At 41.2% G+C, this 19,244-nt stretch overlaps 1 protein-coding gene across 2 annotated transcripts in view; it reads right to left on the bottom strand.

Annotated features, from left to right (window-relative positions):
• The window catches only part of tmem163a (transmembrane protein 163a), a 99,832-nt gene that overhangs the window by 63,614 nt on the left and 16,974 nt on the right, over positions 1–19,244 (bottom strand). For both annotated transcript variants that reach the window (XM_029644073.2, XM_029644082.2), the window contains exon 2: positions 17,192–17,311. In XM_029644073.2, coding sequence (XP_029499933.1) covers positions 17,192–17,311 — 120 coding nt within the window. The remainder of the gene's footprint in view (positions 1–17,191; positions 17,312–19,244) is intronic.

Here is a 19,244-nt window from a genome sequence, read left to right as displayed (position 1 = left end):
TCTGGCATGTGACTTAAGAACTTCCTGTTGGAGGGCTCAGTCACTGCTGTGCAATGATGACCAGTTGAGAGGGAGTCTGTCTGTCTAATAATGATACAGCATTCTCCTATAGCCTGGTTAAACCAGACTGCTCATTCATGACATAGCATACCCCAAGAATCAGTCCTGGATTGTTGAGCTTCTAACAAGATTATTATACCATACCTCGTTTGATTAACAGAGTTTAGCTATAGGTTTAATTAATACAAACTTACTTACTACTTACTTACAAACCATTGCTGAGCTATTTGACCTATTAGGTTGCACTTTATCACTTTATTTTACGGTACTGTTTCCATTGATATTTACTAAGAAATGTTGTGGTATCAAATGGGTGCTTCCTGTTACTTACTTCAACTAATTCAACATAATTGGGTTACCATACCTTGTTTGATTAACAGACCGACTCCCTATCCGTTTACTTACAACAGGCATTGTAAACGTTTACAATGCAGGCCTAATGGGAGCAAATATACATGCCAAGGAATGTATCAGGAGACAGGGCATGTTGTGTCATTAATTCCCTGATGATTGAAAAAGCTGTATTCAGCATAGTTGGATGAACCTCACGGCACACAATAGATTCCCAATTCAATGTAAATCTCAACCATGTACATACCACCCCTCACATGAGATACTGTGCTTGTGTACTAAGTCATGCAGAAGCCAGAATCCAAGGCATTCAACACACCATAACCATTACATCAATGATTAAAAACAGCTCCAGCTGATCTGCCCATAGCCCGGTCATCTAGACACACGTAACAAAGATTTATTCATACCACCAGACCTCGGGAGACAGCGGAGAGGCACATTGCTACTTTTATTACAAAAATATTCTCTACCCTGTGGCAAGTGGCGGCCCTGATAATAAACAAGACAAATAGTCAGTGATACATCCCTACATACACACGTCCCACGCAAAACACAACACACACACGCACGCACGCACGCACGCACGCACGCACGCACGCACGCACGCACGCACGCACGCACACACACACACACACACACACACACACACACACACTATTGCTGCCACCATGGTGCCTGTGATACAAAGGCATTGTCCTAACAGATAATAAAGTATCTATCATCACACACAAACACTTCCCTGTGAGATCTTTCAGTCCACCACCCCAGTGTCTCTATCTCTCCACCTGATTACCTGCCGCAGTAAAGAGAGACTCCGAGAGATGCAGTCCACTCCAATGACTCCAATGCAAGAGATGGGTCGAAATCAGGCAGCGTTTATGTCTCACATCCAGTGAGTGGTTGTGACCATGTAGTCATGTGGGCAGCCTTGGTGAAAAAATACAATGTTATAACACAAGTCACTAGAATATCCTCTTAAGGATCGGACCCTTTTTTTCAATTTTCGCCTAAAATGACATACCCAAATCTAACCTCCTGTAGCTCAGGACCTGAAGCAAGGATATACATATTCTTGTTATCATTTGAAATGAAACACTTTGAAGTTTGTGGAAAGGTGATTCATGTAGGTTCAATTAATGTAGGAGAATATAACACATTAGTTCTGGTTAGAGATAATACAAAAAAAACATGCGTTTTCAAATGTTTTAAATGTAAGAGAAAGGCCATAATATAATATTGCAGTTTAGGTGCAATTCTGATTTTGCAGTGTGTGTGCAACGTTTCAGATTGATCCAGTGAAGCTGTCACACCCTGATCTGTTTCACCTGTCTTTGTGCTTGTCTCCACCCCCCTCCAGGTGTTGCCCATCTCCATATCCCCTGTGTATTTATACCTGTGTTCTTTGTTTGTCTGGGGCCAGTTTGTTTTGTTTCGTAGAACCTACTAGCGTTTTGTTTCCCTGCGCCCGCCTACTCCTTGCTCCTGTTTTCTAGTTTCCAGGTTCTGACCTTTCTGCCTGTCCTGAGCCTGCCTGTCATCCTGTACCTTTGGCCCACTACTCTGGATTACTGACCTCTGCCTGACCTGACCCTGAGCCCGCCTGCTGTTCTGGTGCCTTACACCCTCTCTGAATTATTGACCCCTGCATGCCTTGACCTGTTGTTTGCCTGCCCCTGTTTAAAAAAAATAACTTTTGTTTCTTCAACACTGTCTGCACCTGGATCATTCCTTAAAGCGTGATAGAAGCATTGCAATACGGAACAGTATTTTGTATCAAGTCTGCCCAAATGTGCGGAATTGGTCAATTGATACATTTTCAAGTACATACAGTAACTATAGAGAAAATACAAAAATGATATGGTAACAAAACATTTAAGTTTACACAGTCCCAGGAATGTCATACATGATGGATCATTAGCTTATACACTAACTTTCACACATCTAGATGGATGGGTGGGGTGGGTGTGGAGCCAGAGACAGTAGGGGTTCAAACTGTAAAACCCAGTTCCCTACATTTGAATATAAAAATTGATTTTATCAAACAAAACTATGCTACATTTTATCTCTGGGGCCCTCAGAATGACAAATCAGAGCAAGATTACTGAATGTAAGTACATAATTTACCTTCAGAGGTGAATGTATCAAACCAGTTGCTGTTATAAAAGTTTGTTGTTATGCACTTTCCTCAAACAATAGCATGGTCTTTTTTCACTGTGATAGCTAATGTGAATTGGACAGTGCAGTTAGATTAACAATAATTTGAGTGTTCTGCCCATATAAGACATGTCTATGTCCTGGAAGGTTTGTTGTTACTTACAACGTCATTCTAGTCACGTTAGTGCAAGTTAGCATCAACCATCCCGGTATAGGGACACCGATCCCGTAGACCAGAGGATATAAAAGCTGTGCAGCCTTGAACTCACTGGTCCTTGCTTTCCAGTAACACATTATTTTCCTATAGCAGTTCATACAAACAACACATTCCATAGATCACTGCTTTACTAAGTGTTTTAATCAATGTACTGTACCTGACAGTATATTGCCTTTATGTGGAGGAGGAAAACACAATTACATTGAAGAAAAATCTGTAAATGTCCCACAGTAAATGGGTCATTCTATAGTCTATTTCTTATAGTGGACCAACTGTTTGGAACTGTTACAAAGTCCTTCATAATAATTCACCTTTTTTAACGTTAATACATTAAGATATAAAGGGAGGAGGAACATAAATACACTCAATATAATTCATGAGTTGAATCAAAACCTAATGTTTTGATTTGGCAAAAATCATGTGACATAAAACACTACCTTTCTTTTCTTACATTTATGATGTTGCTGTTTGTCCTAATATCATACTAAGCATTTCACAATTTAATTACACAATGAGTTTGATCCTGTAAAATGTGTGGATATTGCTGTCCAGTAGGGGTGCCTTGGTAAAATCACTGGGGTGTCACACCATGATCTGTTTCACCTGTCCTTGTGATTATCTCCACCCCCTCCAGGTGTCGCTTATTTTCCCTGGTGTATTTATCCCTGTGTTTCCTGTCTCTCTGTGCCAGTTCGTCTTGTATGCCTTTCAAGTCAACCAGCGTGTTTTCCCGTACTCCTGCTTCTACTCTCTTTTTGCTAGTCCTCACGATTTTGACCCTTGCCTGTTTTCTGGACTAAGGTACACGCCTGCCTGAGCATTCTGCCTGCCCTGACCTCGAGCCTGCCTGCCACTCTGTACCTCCTGGACTCTGAACTGGTTTTGAACTTTTGCCTGTCCACAACCATTCTCTTGTCTGCCCCTTTTTGGATTGATTAATAAATATCAAAGATTCAAACCATCTGCCTCCCGTGTCTGCATCTGGGTCTCGCCTTGTGCCCTTATATGGGAAAGCGAAGCCAGGAAATAAAGCCATATTACAACCCACTGTATGTGTTGTGATAACTGTATTGTTTGCGCTATAACCTATTAGTTCATATGCCTTGCCACCACGATATATAGGCCTAAGGCCGAGACAATAAGAAGACACAGTGGCAGAATGAATTCAACCACACATGTGTTTCATCACAAAACCGGAGAGCAACATCTATCTAGTGAAGTCCACAAAGCATAGTGCACTTAACAAACAGTTACAAAACCTACAGAACAGTCAAGCAAGTCAATGTTTCCAACATATCCGGGCTACTAAACAACTAACATTGTTGATTTAAAACCACGGAGAGTTAGGCTACCTACCGCAAGTCACAAAGAAAACCGAAGCTGCCTGCACTATTCTAGCACCATTTCAACTTTAACATTTCAACATCATCAAATCACCTATGCTTAGTCTAACACAGTGACAAATAAAAGATACCAAAAACAATTTAGTCCAATCAACGTCAGCTGATGTGATATGTGTGATATGATGTGGCTGTCCATGGAACTGATTTCTGTGTCTGTGCGTGTGTGTGTGTGTGCTTTTAATTAGAACAAACATGTTGACTCACTCACCCTACTTGTAAAGAAATGACAATGCCATCCTCCTCTCTTTCATTTTGCTGAAATGGTCTATGACACTGTCATACAGTACATGCTAGGGTTGCCAACGTTCTCCCTACCAAATAAGGGACAAAAGGTTGCGTGCCAGTGCATTGTGCCACGGCGGTATGGTGTTGTGTGAATGAATATACAGTGTATATTCATATTCTTATTCAATTGGAAAGTAAAAACATTTGTATATTCCACTTAGTCTATAGCTTTACTAAAACTGTATCATTATGTAAACTTATGTGAATAAACCTCAAAATAAATTATCAAAGAAATCACAATTTGGACCTTTACAGCAAAAAAACTACTTTTCAAATGCAAAAGAGGAAAAGGGGAGCATGAGTCACTCACCAAGTCTACTTGTTTTTTTGCTGCTCTTGACTGATTCAAGCAGTCCTTTCTCCTTTTGCATAGCCAGAGAGAAGTCATTACATGACAAGTCACAGTTCACAGATATTTGAAGTTCATTTTTGATCAGCTCTGTGATGCATCTGTTTCTTGAGTCTGACCATTTAATGGTCATCAGAGAGAAAATCCTCTCTACGAAGGCATTTTAGTCTGGCACACTGAGGACAAATTAGAAAATCCTGAACATGTTGACCAAGTTGGCTTTCCCTAGGTTTTGGAAAACTGCCACCTACTTCTCATTGGTAGATTTTGTGGTATCCTGTCTGGCTTTCTGTATTTCCCCCCGGCTAGCACAAAACTCTTCATAGAGTTGGTCCATACTGACTGTCTCTGTCATTTTGAGGGCAACCACCACCTGCTCCAGGTCAGTGAAGGAGAGCTCCTCATAGAGTTGGTCCATACTGACTGCCTCTGTCATTTTGAGGGCAACCACCACCTGCTCCAGGTCAGTGAAGGAGAGCTCCTCATAGAGGCAGATCAGTTTCACCATTACATGTTCTGGTGAGGAATCAAACCACTTGTCAATGTATGTAATGACAGTGTCATACAACTTCACAAAGTCCTGTTGCTGCTTGGACCTTTGTGCTGACAATTGTTTGTCCATCAGCTGCTTGGTCTGGTATCGGGGAAAAAAACTGTCCTGTTTCAGCTGAAGCATCTTCATTTTGAACTTTTGGACTTCCTGGTAAACATCTGTGACGCAGAGCGTTGTTTCCTCCAGCTTTTTTACGAGTTGGTCAAAAACACATCCACTTTGTGGAAAAATCACATAAATCTCAGCAGCTTCCATTTTTTCTTCATACTCAAAAATACTCTTCAGTGCCACAGGACAGGTCTCCCCAAGGGACCTTTGCTGGAGACGATCGACAGCTGGATGAAGAGAGAGCCATCATGTGCAAACATGTCGCAGAATTTCACGCCACTCAATGTCAACAAAGGCAAAAAAATGCTGGCAATTCCTCTCTTCGGGAAGCAGATACTGATAAGTGGCTGTAGATCTGTAAAACAATTGGCTCAATATCCACTGACAGCTGATCGCAGGCGTGCTTGCAGGCATTATGAGCTATGTGGGCTGGGCAATTAGATTTCAGAATGCGATTGTTGGCACTGCTCAATAACTGGTAAACGGAGGTGTTTTCCAATTTTGTCAGTTTCTGCAGTAGACGTCACGAAGAATGCACCGATATTGCTAGAACCTTTAGCTAGCGTGGATTTGTGCCTTTCTGTGGATGCATGCTGAGTTAGGTCATTCTCCCCTTCATGGCCAATTGAGAATTCCCGATGAATAAAGTACTGACAGCTTTCGTTGAGTCACCACTGACGGGCTTAACCCACGTCTTTTTGCTTCACATTGTTTGTTGTAGCTGCACAGTGTTTTCTTTTTTGCATGTTTATCCATATTTCCTTGATATGCCAAACCGACCGAACATTAACAGAAATTACTTTGCAGGAATTGGCGAGTTTACTCTATACTGTGGTTAGATGAATATGCGGGAAAATGGAGGTCCCGTATGGGACAAACCAATTTAGCCCAATATAAGGGCATCCCGGCTAATACGGGACAGTTGGCAACCCTAGTACATGCTTTTTAGCTTGCTGGCTATCCTACCTTCCTTTCATTGGCAACAATGAGTCAGCTAGTTAACATTAGCCTAATACAGCTAGCTACATATTGAACTTTCATCCTTTCAGGCAAGGGGCATCATTGGCTAGTTCGGGGAATTAAGTGAAACTATATATAAATAATATATGGGGGATGGGAAATGATGCAGACAATTACATTGACAGAAGCCACAATCTATCTGCAATATTAAAGCTGATCTACCTCCCCCCAAAAAAATGTTTTAACAAAAAATGGCTAATTTAGGAAAGGGACACTGGAGTACAACACTACAAGATGCAACAATTCAAGTTTTTCTGTCAATGACATTTGGCTTTTGATGTGATGTGATTGGTGTAAAGTCAAATTGGCTTCCCTTGACGCTTTTTTTTGTGTGCCAGGACCATTCACAGTTGAGCTCGCTCAGTTTAGCTCAACGCTAACTGGCTATTATTTTATACATTTTTTATCACGGGAGGCCAAATGCTCGCTGGCTTCCCTTGCATTCAATGCTACGGGCGGCAACAATATCTTACTCTTTTTGACCAGACAGTATCAGATAGATGGGCTACACATACAGAGACAGAGGGGCGCTCGGATGCCATCTCAGGTGAGATGCATTCAACCTCTTGCGAATTGAAGAAAAATAAACACAGAGACGAAAGATAAAACATTTTTGGGGGGTGCCTGGTTTCCCTTGGCATCAATGAATGAATGCCAATGTTGCTGTCAGACTCTTTATTTCTATGGAGATCTCGGAAGAGCACTGTAACCTACTAACATTTCGTATCTCTCTATGTTAGTGTGACAATAGTTTTCATGGGCACACATATCCAAAATAATGTACGGCTTGCAAAATTGAATGTTTCTAACAGAAAGAGTAAGTTTAACAAGATGAATTAAACAAAAATCGATAGGGTCATTAATGGGGTTCTTCAATAATTGTGCGTAATAGTTGTTTGATGCGCATTTGATCTAGCTGTTTAGTTACGTGGGGAAATTAACGCGCAACATCAGCTAATTCAGGAAAGGATTTTCTGAATGACAGTCAAGTGATAAAGAGTGGGTGTAATACTGCACGCAATTGAACAACAGCCAAAGTGCGGGAATTAATGTTGATCTGGAGAATTGACAGAACATTTGTGTCTATGTTGTTATGGCGGTCAAGATAATTAGCCATGAACAACATTATGTCAAGATTCCTGAGGTAAGATTGTGGTCTGTGTACGTTTTGATTGTTTGTAAATACAGTGCATTCGGAAGGTATTCAGACTCCTTGACTTTTTCCCCCAAAGAAAACGTTTAAAGCCTTATTCTAAAATGGATTAAAAATGTTTTTTTCCCTCATCAATCTACACTCCATACAATACCCCATAATGACAAAGCAAAAACAGGTTTCTAGACATTTTTGCCGATTTATTTAAAAAACTTCTGAAATATCACATTTACATTTACTCAGTACTTTGTTGAAGCACCTTTAGCAGCGATTACAGCCTCGAGTCTTCTTGGGTATGAAGCTACAAGCTTGGCACACCTGCGTTTGGGGAGTTTCTCCCATTCATCTCTACATATCTTCTCAAGCTCTGTCAGGTTGTAAGGGGAGCGTCACTGCATAGCTATTTGCAGGTCTCTTCAGTGATGTTCCATCGGGTTCAAGTCCGGGCTCTGGCTGGGCCACTCAAGGACATTCAAAGACCTGTCCCGAAGCCACTCATGCGTAGGGTCATTTTCCTGTTGGAAGGTGAATCTTTGCCCCAGTCTGAGGTCCTGATCGCTCTGGAGCAGGTTATCATCAAGGATCTCTCTGTACTTTTCTCCATTCATCTTTCCCTCAATCCTGACTAGTCTCACAGTCCCTGCCGCTGAAAAACATCCCCACAGCATGATGCTGCCACCAAAATGTTCCACCGTAGGGATGGTGCCTGGTTTCCTCCAGACGTGACACTTGTCATTCAGGCCAAATAGATCAATCTTGGTTTCATCAGACCAGAGAATCTTGTTTCTCATGGTCTGAGAGTCCTTTAAGTGCCTTTTTTCAAACTCCAACCGGGTTGTCATGTGCCTTTTACTGAGGAGATGCTTCTGTCTGGCCACTCTACCATAAAGGCCTGATTGGTGGAGTGCTGCAGAGATGGTTGTCCTTCTGGAACGTCATGACGTCACAATGTGATCTGATTATAAAACACCAATGACTGTTCATCTGGGTAAGTGGGTAGGCTCTCTAGAACTCCTATCAGCAAATCAGGGCTGTGTATGTAAATATCTTCAAATTTGTTTCATAACACCCACACGATCAGACTGAGCATTTCAAGAGCCCAATATTTTGGAGGGATTTATTAGACATACAGTGATGATTTCTAAATACAATTAGAAATACTGCATGGGGGCTTTAATAGCTGTCAAATACTTACTTCCTCTGTGCTTGGTATAATGTTTTATTGTATTTCCCTGATTCGTCACATCCTCTTTCCTCAAAACTGATTGGATGAGAATGTTAGAGGTCCTTCCCCTCTCACCTTCTTATCCAATGGATTTTGAGAAGGAGGCGAGGAGAGAGGATGTAAGGCAGCAAGGAAATGCAATTGAGATTCTCCCCCTTTTTTCACCATTCCCCTCATCCCTCTCAAAGCACTTTGGGGGTGAGGAGTGAAGGTCCTTCTCCTCAGGCTACAATGCATTTTCAAGGAGAGACAAGGAGTGGAGGAAGGACAGAGGAAGAAATCATTTGATGGCTAGTTTTCAGACAGACTCACACACACACAATGCTTGAAGAGTTAACTTATTATAATGATTTCATTATTGGTTATAAGTGTTAATGATTTTGTTGACAAAACCCATTGTATTATATAATTGTATTATATTCCATTATTATATAATCTATTAAAACATATAGAAATAGTGTTATTTATCTTTTTCATTATTCAGGAATGTTTAGCATGGCTATAAATTATAGAGAAGTTTACTAAAGCACAGAATGACCTGGCAACTAGGCATGACAAGGAAACATGTTTCTTGTGACATTTTGAATGACATGTAGATGTTGTTGCTAGGTGGATTTATGGTCTCATTGTGCCTACCTAGAATTGTATTCATGTAACTGCACATGTGAAGCTGCAAGAAAATCATATTTAAATGTATATCAAACCATTTTGAAATGTTAACCCTGATGTCACACATTGATTGGCCCCTCTAATTATAGACACAAATGGATTCCATTTTTATTCACCATGCCTTGTTGTCCATCTCTCCTTGTTGTTTTGACATTTACCAACAGGAAAGAAAAACAAATGAATAAATAATCGTGTTTTCCACCAAGCAAAAGGCGACAAGATGAATGTCTGAGCCGGTGAGAATGTTTTCCTTTGCTGGGTGTTTTCAAAGCTACAAATTATTTATTGTATTCCCTCCAGACTCCTGTACATCTGTCTGTCTCTCTAAAAAAAATATTTTGAGTGAGTCCCAATAGGGACCCTATTCCCTACATGTATATAGTGCACTATTTTTGACCAGAGCCATATAGGAAAAGGGTACCATTTAGGACACAGATATTCACCAACAGTTTAGCAGAGCTTTCAGACGGAATGGGGGTGGACTGCCATCCATTGTAATGTGGCTTTTCCACCCATCTGTCATGTTCAGCTGCCCAGCAACTATAGTGAAGCTTTCCTTCCAAGTGTCACTCACATCCCAACGCCTTGTCCCAGATCTCTCTGTGCTGTTTTACCAACTCCTATGGTATTTGGCATGGAATCTGGGACCAGTCATTGTCAAATTCCTGAATACTGTGTGAGTAATGACCTCAGGTACATTTATGTTCAAACAAGGTTTAATCTTTTCACAACACCACATTGTAATTTCACCATGGAATGTACAGCTTTATTGTTGGAAACAAACCTAAATAACATTAGATTAAAACATACAGGACCTTCAGAAAGCATTCACACCCCTCAACTTTTTTCACATTTTGTTGAGTTACAGCCTGAATTTCAAATGGATTAAATTTAACTCTTGTGTCAGAGTGTGGATTGAGAGAAAAAGTGGGAGAGGGAGAGAGGGTGGTTGATTGAGAGAGAGTGTGATAGAGAGAGAGAGAGGGAGAGAGAGAGAGAGAGAAAGTGTGTGTGTGTGTGATTGAGAGAGAGAGAGAGAGAGAGAGAGAGAGAGAGAGAGAGACACACAATACCCCATCATGTCAAATGTTTTACATATTAATAAAAAATGAAAAGCTGAAGTGTCTTGAGTCAATAAGTATTCAAACTCTTTGTTATGGAAAACAAGTTCAGGAGTAAAAGTGTTGAGAACAAGTCACATAATAAGTTGCATGGACTAGCTCTGTGTGCAAAAATCATTTAACATGATTTTTGAATGACTACCTCATCTCTGTACTCCAGACATATAATTATATGTAAGGTCCCTCAGTCGAGCAGTGAATTTCAAACACAGATACAATCACAAAGACCAGGGAGGTTTTCCAATGCCTCGCAAAGAAGGGAACCAATTGGTATATGGGTAAAACAATTAAATCAGACATTAAATATGCCTTTGAACATAGTAAAGTTATTAATTACACTTTGGGTGGTGTATCAATATAGTCACTACAAAAATACAAGCGTCCTCCCTAACTCAGTTTCCAGAGAGGAAGGACACCACTCAGGGATTTCACCATGAGGTGAAAGGTGACCTTAAAACAGTTACAGAGTTTAATGGCTGTGATAGGAGAAACCTGATGATGGATCAACAACATTGTAGTTACTCCACAATACTAACATAAATAACAGAGTGAAAAGAAGGACGCCTGTACAGAATAAAAATATTCCAAAACATGTATCCTGTTTGCAACAAGGCACTAAAGTAATACTGCAAAAAATATGGCAAAGCAATTAACCTTTTCTCCTGAATACCAAGTGTTATGTTTGGGGCAAAACCAATACAACACATTACTGAGTACCACTCTCCATATTTTCAAGCATAGTGGTTGCTGCATCATGTTATTGTAATCAGGATAAAAAAGAAACGGAATGGAGTTAAGCACATACATTTTTATACAAATGTTAGATTTTTTCTTCCACTTTGACATGACAGAGTACTTTGTGTAGATTGTTCACAAAAAAATGACAATTAAATCCATTTTAATTCCACTTTGTAACACAACAAAATGTGGAAAAAGTCAAGGGGTGTGAATACTTTCTGAAGGCACTGTATGCCTCATCCACTTCAAAGAACAGAATATTATATGACAATATCATTTTATACGAATGGAATATGAACAGTATCTTCTAAAGATGTGAATGTATTCATTCCCTTATACTCCTGTGCTCTAAAAGCAATTTTGATGCTGCACTTTGGCTGAAATGATTAGATTTGAAGTTGATTCGAAAACAGAGGGAACGGAGAAGGAGGAAGCGAAGTGTACTAAGCCACAGCGGTTTGTGAAAGCCAGCTAATGTTTTATTTAAAACCAAGGGGAAAGCTGTAGGTCTAGGGGCAACATAGGAAAACACAGCACCAAGTCGAAGGCCAATGATTCTAGTTAAAGGGCTACCTCGACATAAGTGGTCTCAAATAAGATAATTAATTCTTCAGATCTGATGTCCAGTACACAATATATAGGTTCCTGTGAACATTTGCCTGCACTAGCTACCACATTTAACTGTTTTAGTACCTGCAAGATAATGTTATCTTAAAGACATGCTGGTATTTGGGGACTACTAAGTATTTTTTAAACCACTTTGGGGTGAATGTCTCAATGTGTAGTTCATACATGCATAATCTATGAGCAGAATTACTGTCTTACCTCAATTAGCCAAGACATCCCTAGTTTGAAAGCAACTGTTTTCTGGAAGAGGTGCTGCACCATTTCCCCTACATTTCCCCCTACATGGGCCAGCCCCCTAGCAATTCAAGTTCCAACCAAGAATCACACACGACAGAGGGAGAGAGAGAGCAATGACTTGGTGCACATTATTTGCACATATGTGATGTAGTACGCAATTTTAGGAGACCACTTTTGGCTTATGGGCACTACTTTCAGAACTACTGGCTAAAAAGTATATAAAAGTACCGGAGAATCTGTTTAATGTGAACTGGATAGCCAATTTAATTCAAACCTTACTTTACCAGGTATATTGACTGAGAAAACATTCATATTTACAGCAACGACCTGAGGAATAGTTCCAGGGGAGAGGAGGGGGGATGAATGAGCCAATTGGAAGCTGGGGATGATTAGGTGGCCATGATGATATGAGGGACAGATGGGGAATTTAGCCAGGACACCGGAGTTAACACCCCTACTCTTATGACAATTGTCATGGGATCTTTAGTGACCACAGAGAGTCAGAACAACCGTCTAACGTGGGACACCCTCTGTCCCCAATCACTGCCCAGGGGCATTGGGATATTTCTTTAGACCAGAGGAAAGTGTACTTCCTACTGGCTCTCCAACACCACTTCCAGCAGCATCTGGTATCCCATCCAGGGGCCGACCAGGACCATCCTTGCTTAGCTTCAGAGGAAAGTCAGCAGTGGGATGCAGGGTGGTATGATGCTGGCCCGATTCAATAGCCAGAATCATTGAGTGTTTATTTTTAACTTGTGTTCAGACTATAACTGGGTTAAAACCAAGCCAATTACTGCTGTGAGAGACGGTTAAGAGGAGGGAGCGACTGTTTTCTCAGCCAAATTAGCTCGCTCCACATTCAGATGGGAATAATTTGGACCACCCATAACAGAGATTGCCTGATGTGCTTTATTCATCCTCCTCTCTCTCTCTCCCCATCTCTCCCGCTTTCTCTCCCTCTATCCATCTCTCTCCATCCCTCCTCACATAGCATCAAATGGAACCAGACAGAGGGACAGATTAATCGAGCAGCACACCATTTGTCACCATCCAGAATCTTCAGACAATCCCTAACAGGGCTGTAGGCTTTCTGAAATCAGCTTGTTGTGAAGAAACACGTCTTTGAATATGAAGCAGCTTTGCTATTATACAGTGCTCTCTCAGCAGGCAGGCAGAACAGTAATACACCGTATTTAACCTTCGAAGACATTGACTACTGTAGATAGAGCAGGCACAATAATTAAAACACATTCAGGCATCAGGCATCACACAATCCCACAGAGATATGGTTATATACACTGAACAAAAATATAAACAAAAATATACATGCAACATGTAAAGTGTTGGTCCCATGTTTCATGAGCTAAAATAAAAGATTCCTTAGTTCTCCAAAATGTTGTGCACAAATCTGGTTACATCCCAGTTAGTGAGCATTTCTCCTTTGCCAAGATAATCCATCCACCTGACAAGTGTGGCATATCAAGAAGCTGATTAAACAGCATGATCATTAAACAGATGCACCTTGTTCTGGGAAAGCGGTTTGCTGATGTCAATGTTGTGAACAGAGTGCCCCATGGTGGCGGTGGGGTTATGGTATGGGCAGGAATAAACTACGGACAAAGAACACAGAGATACCGTGACGAGATCCTGAGGCCCTTTGTCGTGCCATTCATCCACCGCCATCACCTCATGTTTCAGCATGATAATGCACAGCCCCATGTCACAAGGATCTGTATACAATTCCTGGAAGCTGAAAATGTCCCAGTTCTTCCATGGCATGCATACTCAGCAGACATTTTAGCCATTGAGCATGTTTGGGGTGCTCTGGATCGATGTGTACAACAGCGTGTTCCAGTTCCTGCCAATATCCAACAACTTGGCAAAGCCATTGAAGAGGAGTGGAACAACATTCCCATAAGCTTTATGTGAAGAAGATGTGTCGTGCTGCATGAGGCAAATGGCCACACCAGATACTGACTGGTTTTGTGATCCACACCCCTACCTTTTTTTTGTAAAGATATCTGTGACTAACAGATGCATATCTGTATTCCCAGTCATGTGAAATCCATAGATTAGAGCCTAAAAAAATATTTCAATTGACTGATTTCCTTATATGAACTGTAACAGAGTAAAATCTTTGAAATTGTTGCATTTTTGTTCAGTATAAAACATGCCATTTAGCAGACACGTTTTTCCAAAGCGACTTACAGTTATGCGTGCATACAGTTCATATACAGGTGGTCCCTGGAACTGAAAGCCACTATCCTGGCATTGCAAGTGCCGTGCTCTACCAACTGAGGTACAGAGGACCACTACTACTAACAACCACAAATTGTCTAACAGATGAGACATTGCCTCATTTACATGTAATTGTCAAGTGTCATTCTGTTAACAAACCTCCAAACGAACTTCAATGCCATATAACATTCCTTCCATGGCCTCCAACAGTTCTTAAATTCTAGTAAAACTAAATGCATGCTCTTCACTGCCCGCACCTGCCCGCCCGACTAGCATCACTACTCTGGACGGTTCTGACTTAGAATATGTGGACAACTATAAATACCTAGGTGTCTGGGTAGACTGTAAACTGTCCCTCCAGACTCACAATAAGCATCTCCAATCCAAAATTAAATCTAGAATCGTCTTCCTATTTCGTAACAAAGTCTCCTTCACTCATGCTGCCAAACATACCCTCGTAAAACGAACTATCCTACCGATCCTTGACTTCGGCGATATAGCCTCCAACACTCTACTCAGCAAATTGGATGCAGTCACAGTGCCATCCGTTTTGTCACCAAAGCCCCATATACTACCCACCACTGCGACCTGTATGCTCTTGTTGGCTGATCCTCGCTACATATTCGTCGCAAAACCCACTGGCTCCAGGTCATCTATAAATCTTTGCTAGGTAAAGCGCCACCTTATCTCAGTTCACTGGGCACCATAGCAACACCCACCCATAGCATGCGCTCCAGCAGGTATATTTCACTGGTCATCCCCAAAGCCAACACACCCTTTGGCCGCCTTTCCTTCCAGTTTTCTGCTGCCAATGACTGGAACGAATTGCAAAAATCACTGAAGTTGGAGACTTATATCTCCCTCACTAACTTTAGGCATCAGCTGTCAGAGCAGCTTACCGATCGCTGCAACTCTCCACAGCTCATCTGTAAATAGCCCACGCACCTACCTACCTCATCCGCATAGTTCTTTTGGTTTTTCTGCTCTTTTGCACACCAGTATTTTCTGTGTTAATTGCTCAATTGTAATTACTTCGCCACTATTGACCTATTTATTGCCTTACCTCCTTACTTCATTTGGACACACTGTATACAGATTCTTCTATTGTGTTATTGACTGTTTATCCAATGTGTAACGCTGTGTTGTTGTTTTTGTCGCACTGCTTTGCGTTTATCTTGGCCAGGTCGCAGTTATAAATGAGAACTTTTTCTCAACTGGCCTACCTGGTTAAATGAAATAAAGGTGAAATAAAAATAAATAAATAAATAAAACAAACGCCACTATTCTGGAAGGTGCAACATTAGAATATACATTAAGTTTATTCCACTGTAGATACTCATTACCATGTGGACAATCAAGCTATTTGGATAGATCTGAATTTCCTATTAGAGTGAAGGGCCTTGCTCAAGGGCACATCGTCTGCTGTCCCCACTTACTTCAAGATGTCCACAATTGTTCCTGTACACAAGAAAGCAAAGGTAACTGAACTAAATGACTATCGCTCCGTAGCACTCACTTCTGTCATCATTAAGTGCTGCTGACCTATATACATAGACATGGAATCCCGGGTCACTTTAATAATGGCACACTAGTCGCTTTAATAATGTTTACATACTGCTTTACTAATTTCATATGTATATACTGTATTCTATTCTGAAGTATTTTAGTCCATGCAACTCCGACATTGATCATCCTAATATTTATATATTACTTTTATTTTATCTTTATTTAACTAGGCAAGGCAGGCTACCCTGCCGCCCCACTTAATACCAATCTTTTACTTTTAGATTGGTGTGTATTGTTGGGAATGACACTACTTCACTGTTGGAGCTAGGTACACAAGCATTTCGCAACACCCACAACATCTGCTAAATATGTGTATGTGACCAATACAATTTGATTTGATTTTGTCTACTCCAAACCTCCAACGCTTTATATTCTATTTTTCTGTTGAGTTTGCAGACAGATATGACTGAGCCAGTTTAAAGATGCTCCACTTTGTGCAACTACTTCGTACAATCAAAAGCTGGTTTATGAAAGGAAACTAAATGTTGATTCTGAGCCACAGCTGTTCGCAGCTAGCAACAGTAAGCTGTACTTTGAGTCACGCAAGGCCATTTAAGGCACTGCAACTGTAATTTAAAACACTGAGGTGAGAGACAGTTACACCTGAAAGAGGACAAAAGACATCCTCCTGGGATGAAAGCTTGAAAAGGTTACATGATGACACCGCTGCCTTTCACAGAGACATTTAAAAGTCAAACCTGCCAAGTGAATGCACCACACCATAAAGACAATCCTGGCCCCTTTTCATGGTGTCAAAGGTCACAGGAAAGTTCAAGGGCCCTAGAGTGACTTGTAACAGGGAGTTGGAATGGAATTCCCTAGTGTGCTTTGAACCTGAAGAGACAATCTCTCTCTTCTTTATCTCTTGAATTTAAACACCAAAAGACACCAAACGGAATGAGTCATCATGAAGTGAACTTTTTGACATGATGCGACTAGCAATTAATGGCAACATTGCAAGAGTATCTTCCCGAATTGTAGTTCATAGGTCTGCTTTCTTTTTTCACAGTGCATTGTGAAGGCTTCAAAATAATTATGTTCTACAATATTTATGAACAAGAGTTAGATTTGGTCTTCTGTTCTGTCTGATATCTGTCTGATATGTACTCACTGAAGGCTGCCACTGCCAGGATGAGTGTCACCACGATGGAGATCCAAGACACCCACAATGCCTTCTTCCTGTAGTTTTGAGCCTCGTGGGGCTTTAGTCGCATGCTGCTTTCCAGCAGGCCTGTAGAGAGGTGAGAAACTGGTGGTTAATGGCTGCACCCATGCACGTCAAACCAAAGGCAGGAGAAGAATACACTACAACAAGAGCTAATTAACACTGCTTCAAATCACAATTGAGTAGTTCTCCCTCTCCTCCTTTCCCAGCTAGCAAAGAAAGCACTGGGTCAGTGAATATGTAATTTGCTGGGTGTTGTAGGGAGGTAAAGGATGCATGACTCACTGAGAGCAAGGTACAACACAGCTACATTTAATTAGCTTGACTAAATTGTTTCTCAGGACACGGCAGGGCTCAATAATTTGTTGCTCTTTTTGATAAAGGATGAATTAAGTTAGCTGTTGCGAAGTTAAATATAGTGTGCTGACAAGTTGTGGTGTGATCATGGACCCATGAAGACAGACTCCTGAAAAGAAAAGGCACAGAGAGAGAGAATTACTAGATATTGGGATTGTGAATCTGGCATGTCTTCCTTCTCCATTGTCATGTGGCTTCGTGTGAATGAGCACTAAGACTTAACATTTTATACACACTGACTGATAGGAGATTGCAAAGTCATGTAGTGACATCAAAAGGGTGGAAAACAACATGGGAACCCCTCCTCTCATTTTATTCTGATCCTAACAGTCCCATGCTAGAGAACAAGGGCACTCTCTCTGAGAAATTGCCTGGGAAGACAATAGTGATAGAATATTCACAGAATATTCACAGCTCTTCTCCCAGTCCCTTCATTCATTGATTTGTATTCAGTGGGAGGCAGGAATAATGGCGCCGGAGGAGATGGCTGCCATTTTACGGATTTATTGTGTCTGTTTTTTAGCGTTATTTGTAACTTATTTTGCACATAATGTTTCTGCCACCGTCTCTTATGACCGAAAAGCGCTTCTAGATATCAGGACAGAGATTACTCACCCCGTACTGGGGTTTGACGAGTTGGATGTAAAGGATTTACTTCAGCCACCCGACAAGGAACCTCATCCCCGTCATTCGCAGGAGAAAGAGATGGAGATATCGGGGATGTAGGTCTGGGTGCTTTGTAAGGAACCGACGGCGAGTGTGTAATCTGCCTTTACCATCGGTCCTATTAGCCAACGTACAATGATTGGATAATAAAACAGATGAACTACGAGCACGTATATCCTACCAACTGAATATTAAAAAACGGTAATATCTTATGTTTCACCGAGTCATGGCTGAACGACAACATGAATAACATACAGCTGGCGGGTTTTAAGCTTTTTCGGCAGGATAGAACAGCTGCCTCTGGTAAGACAAGGGTGTAAGACAAGGGGTGGCGGTCTGTATATATTTGTAAACAACAGCTGGTGCACGAAATCCAAGGGAGTCTCGAGGTTTTGCTAGCCTGAGGTAGAGTAGACCACACTATTTACCAATCTATATTCTTCCTAGCTGTCTATTTACCACCACAAACTGATGCTGGCACTAGGACCACATTAAATGAGCTGTATACTGCCATAAGAAAACAGGAAAACGCTCACCCAGAGGTGGCACTCCTAGTGGCCAGGGACATTAATACACGGAAACTTAAATCAGTTCTACCTCATTTCTACCAGCATGTTAAATGTGCAACCAGAGGGAAGAAACCTCAAGACCAACTTTACACCACACACAGAGACGCGTACAAATCTCTCCCTCGCCCTCCATTTGGCAAATCTGACCATAATTCTATCCTCCTGATTCCTACTTACAAGCAAAAACGAAAACAGGAAGCACCAGTGACTAGGTCAATAAAAAAGTGGTCAGATGCTAAGCTATAGGACTATTTTTCTAGCACAGCCTGGAATAAGTTCCGGGATTCTTCTGATGGCATTGAGGAGTACACCACATTAGTCACTGGCTTTTTCAATAAGTGCATCAATGACGTCGTCCCCACAGTGACTGTACGTACATAACCCAACCAGAAGCCATGGATTACAGG

The sequence above is a fragment of the Oncorhynchus nerka genome, linkage group LG3, assembly GCF_034236695.1.
Source record: "Oncorhynchus nerka isolate Pitt River linkage group LG3, Oner_Uvic_2.0, whole genome shotgun sequence".
Taxonomy (NCBI): domain Eukaryota; kingdom Metazoa; phylum Chordata; class Actinopteri; order Salmoniformes; family Salmonidae; genus Oncorhynchus; species Oncorhynchus nerka.
Note: the sequence above shows the minus strand (reverse complement) of the source record. Positions and strands in the feature narration are given on the sequence as shown.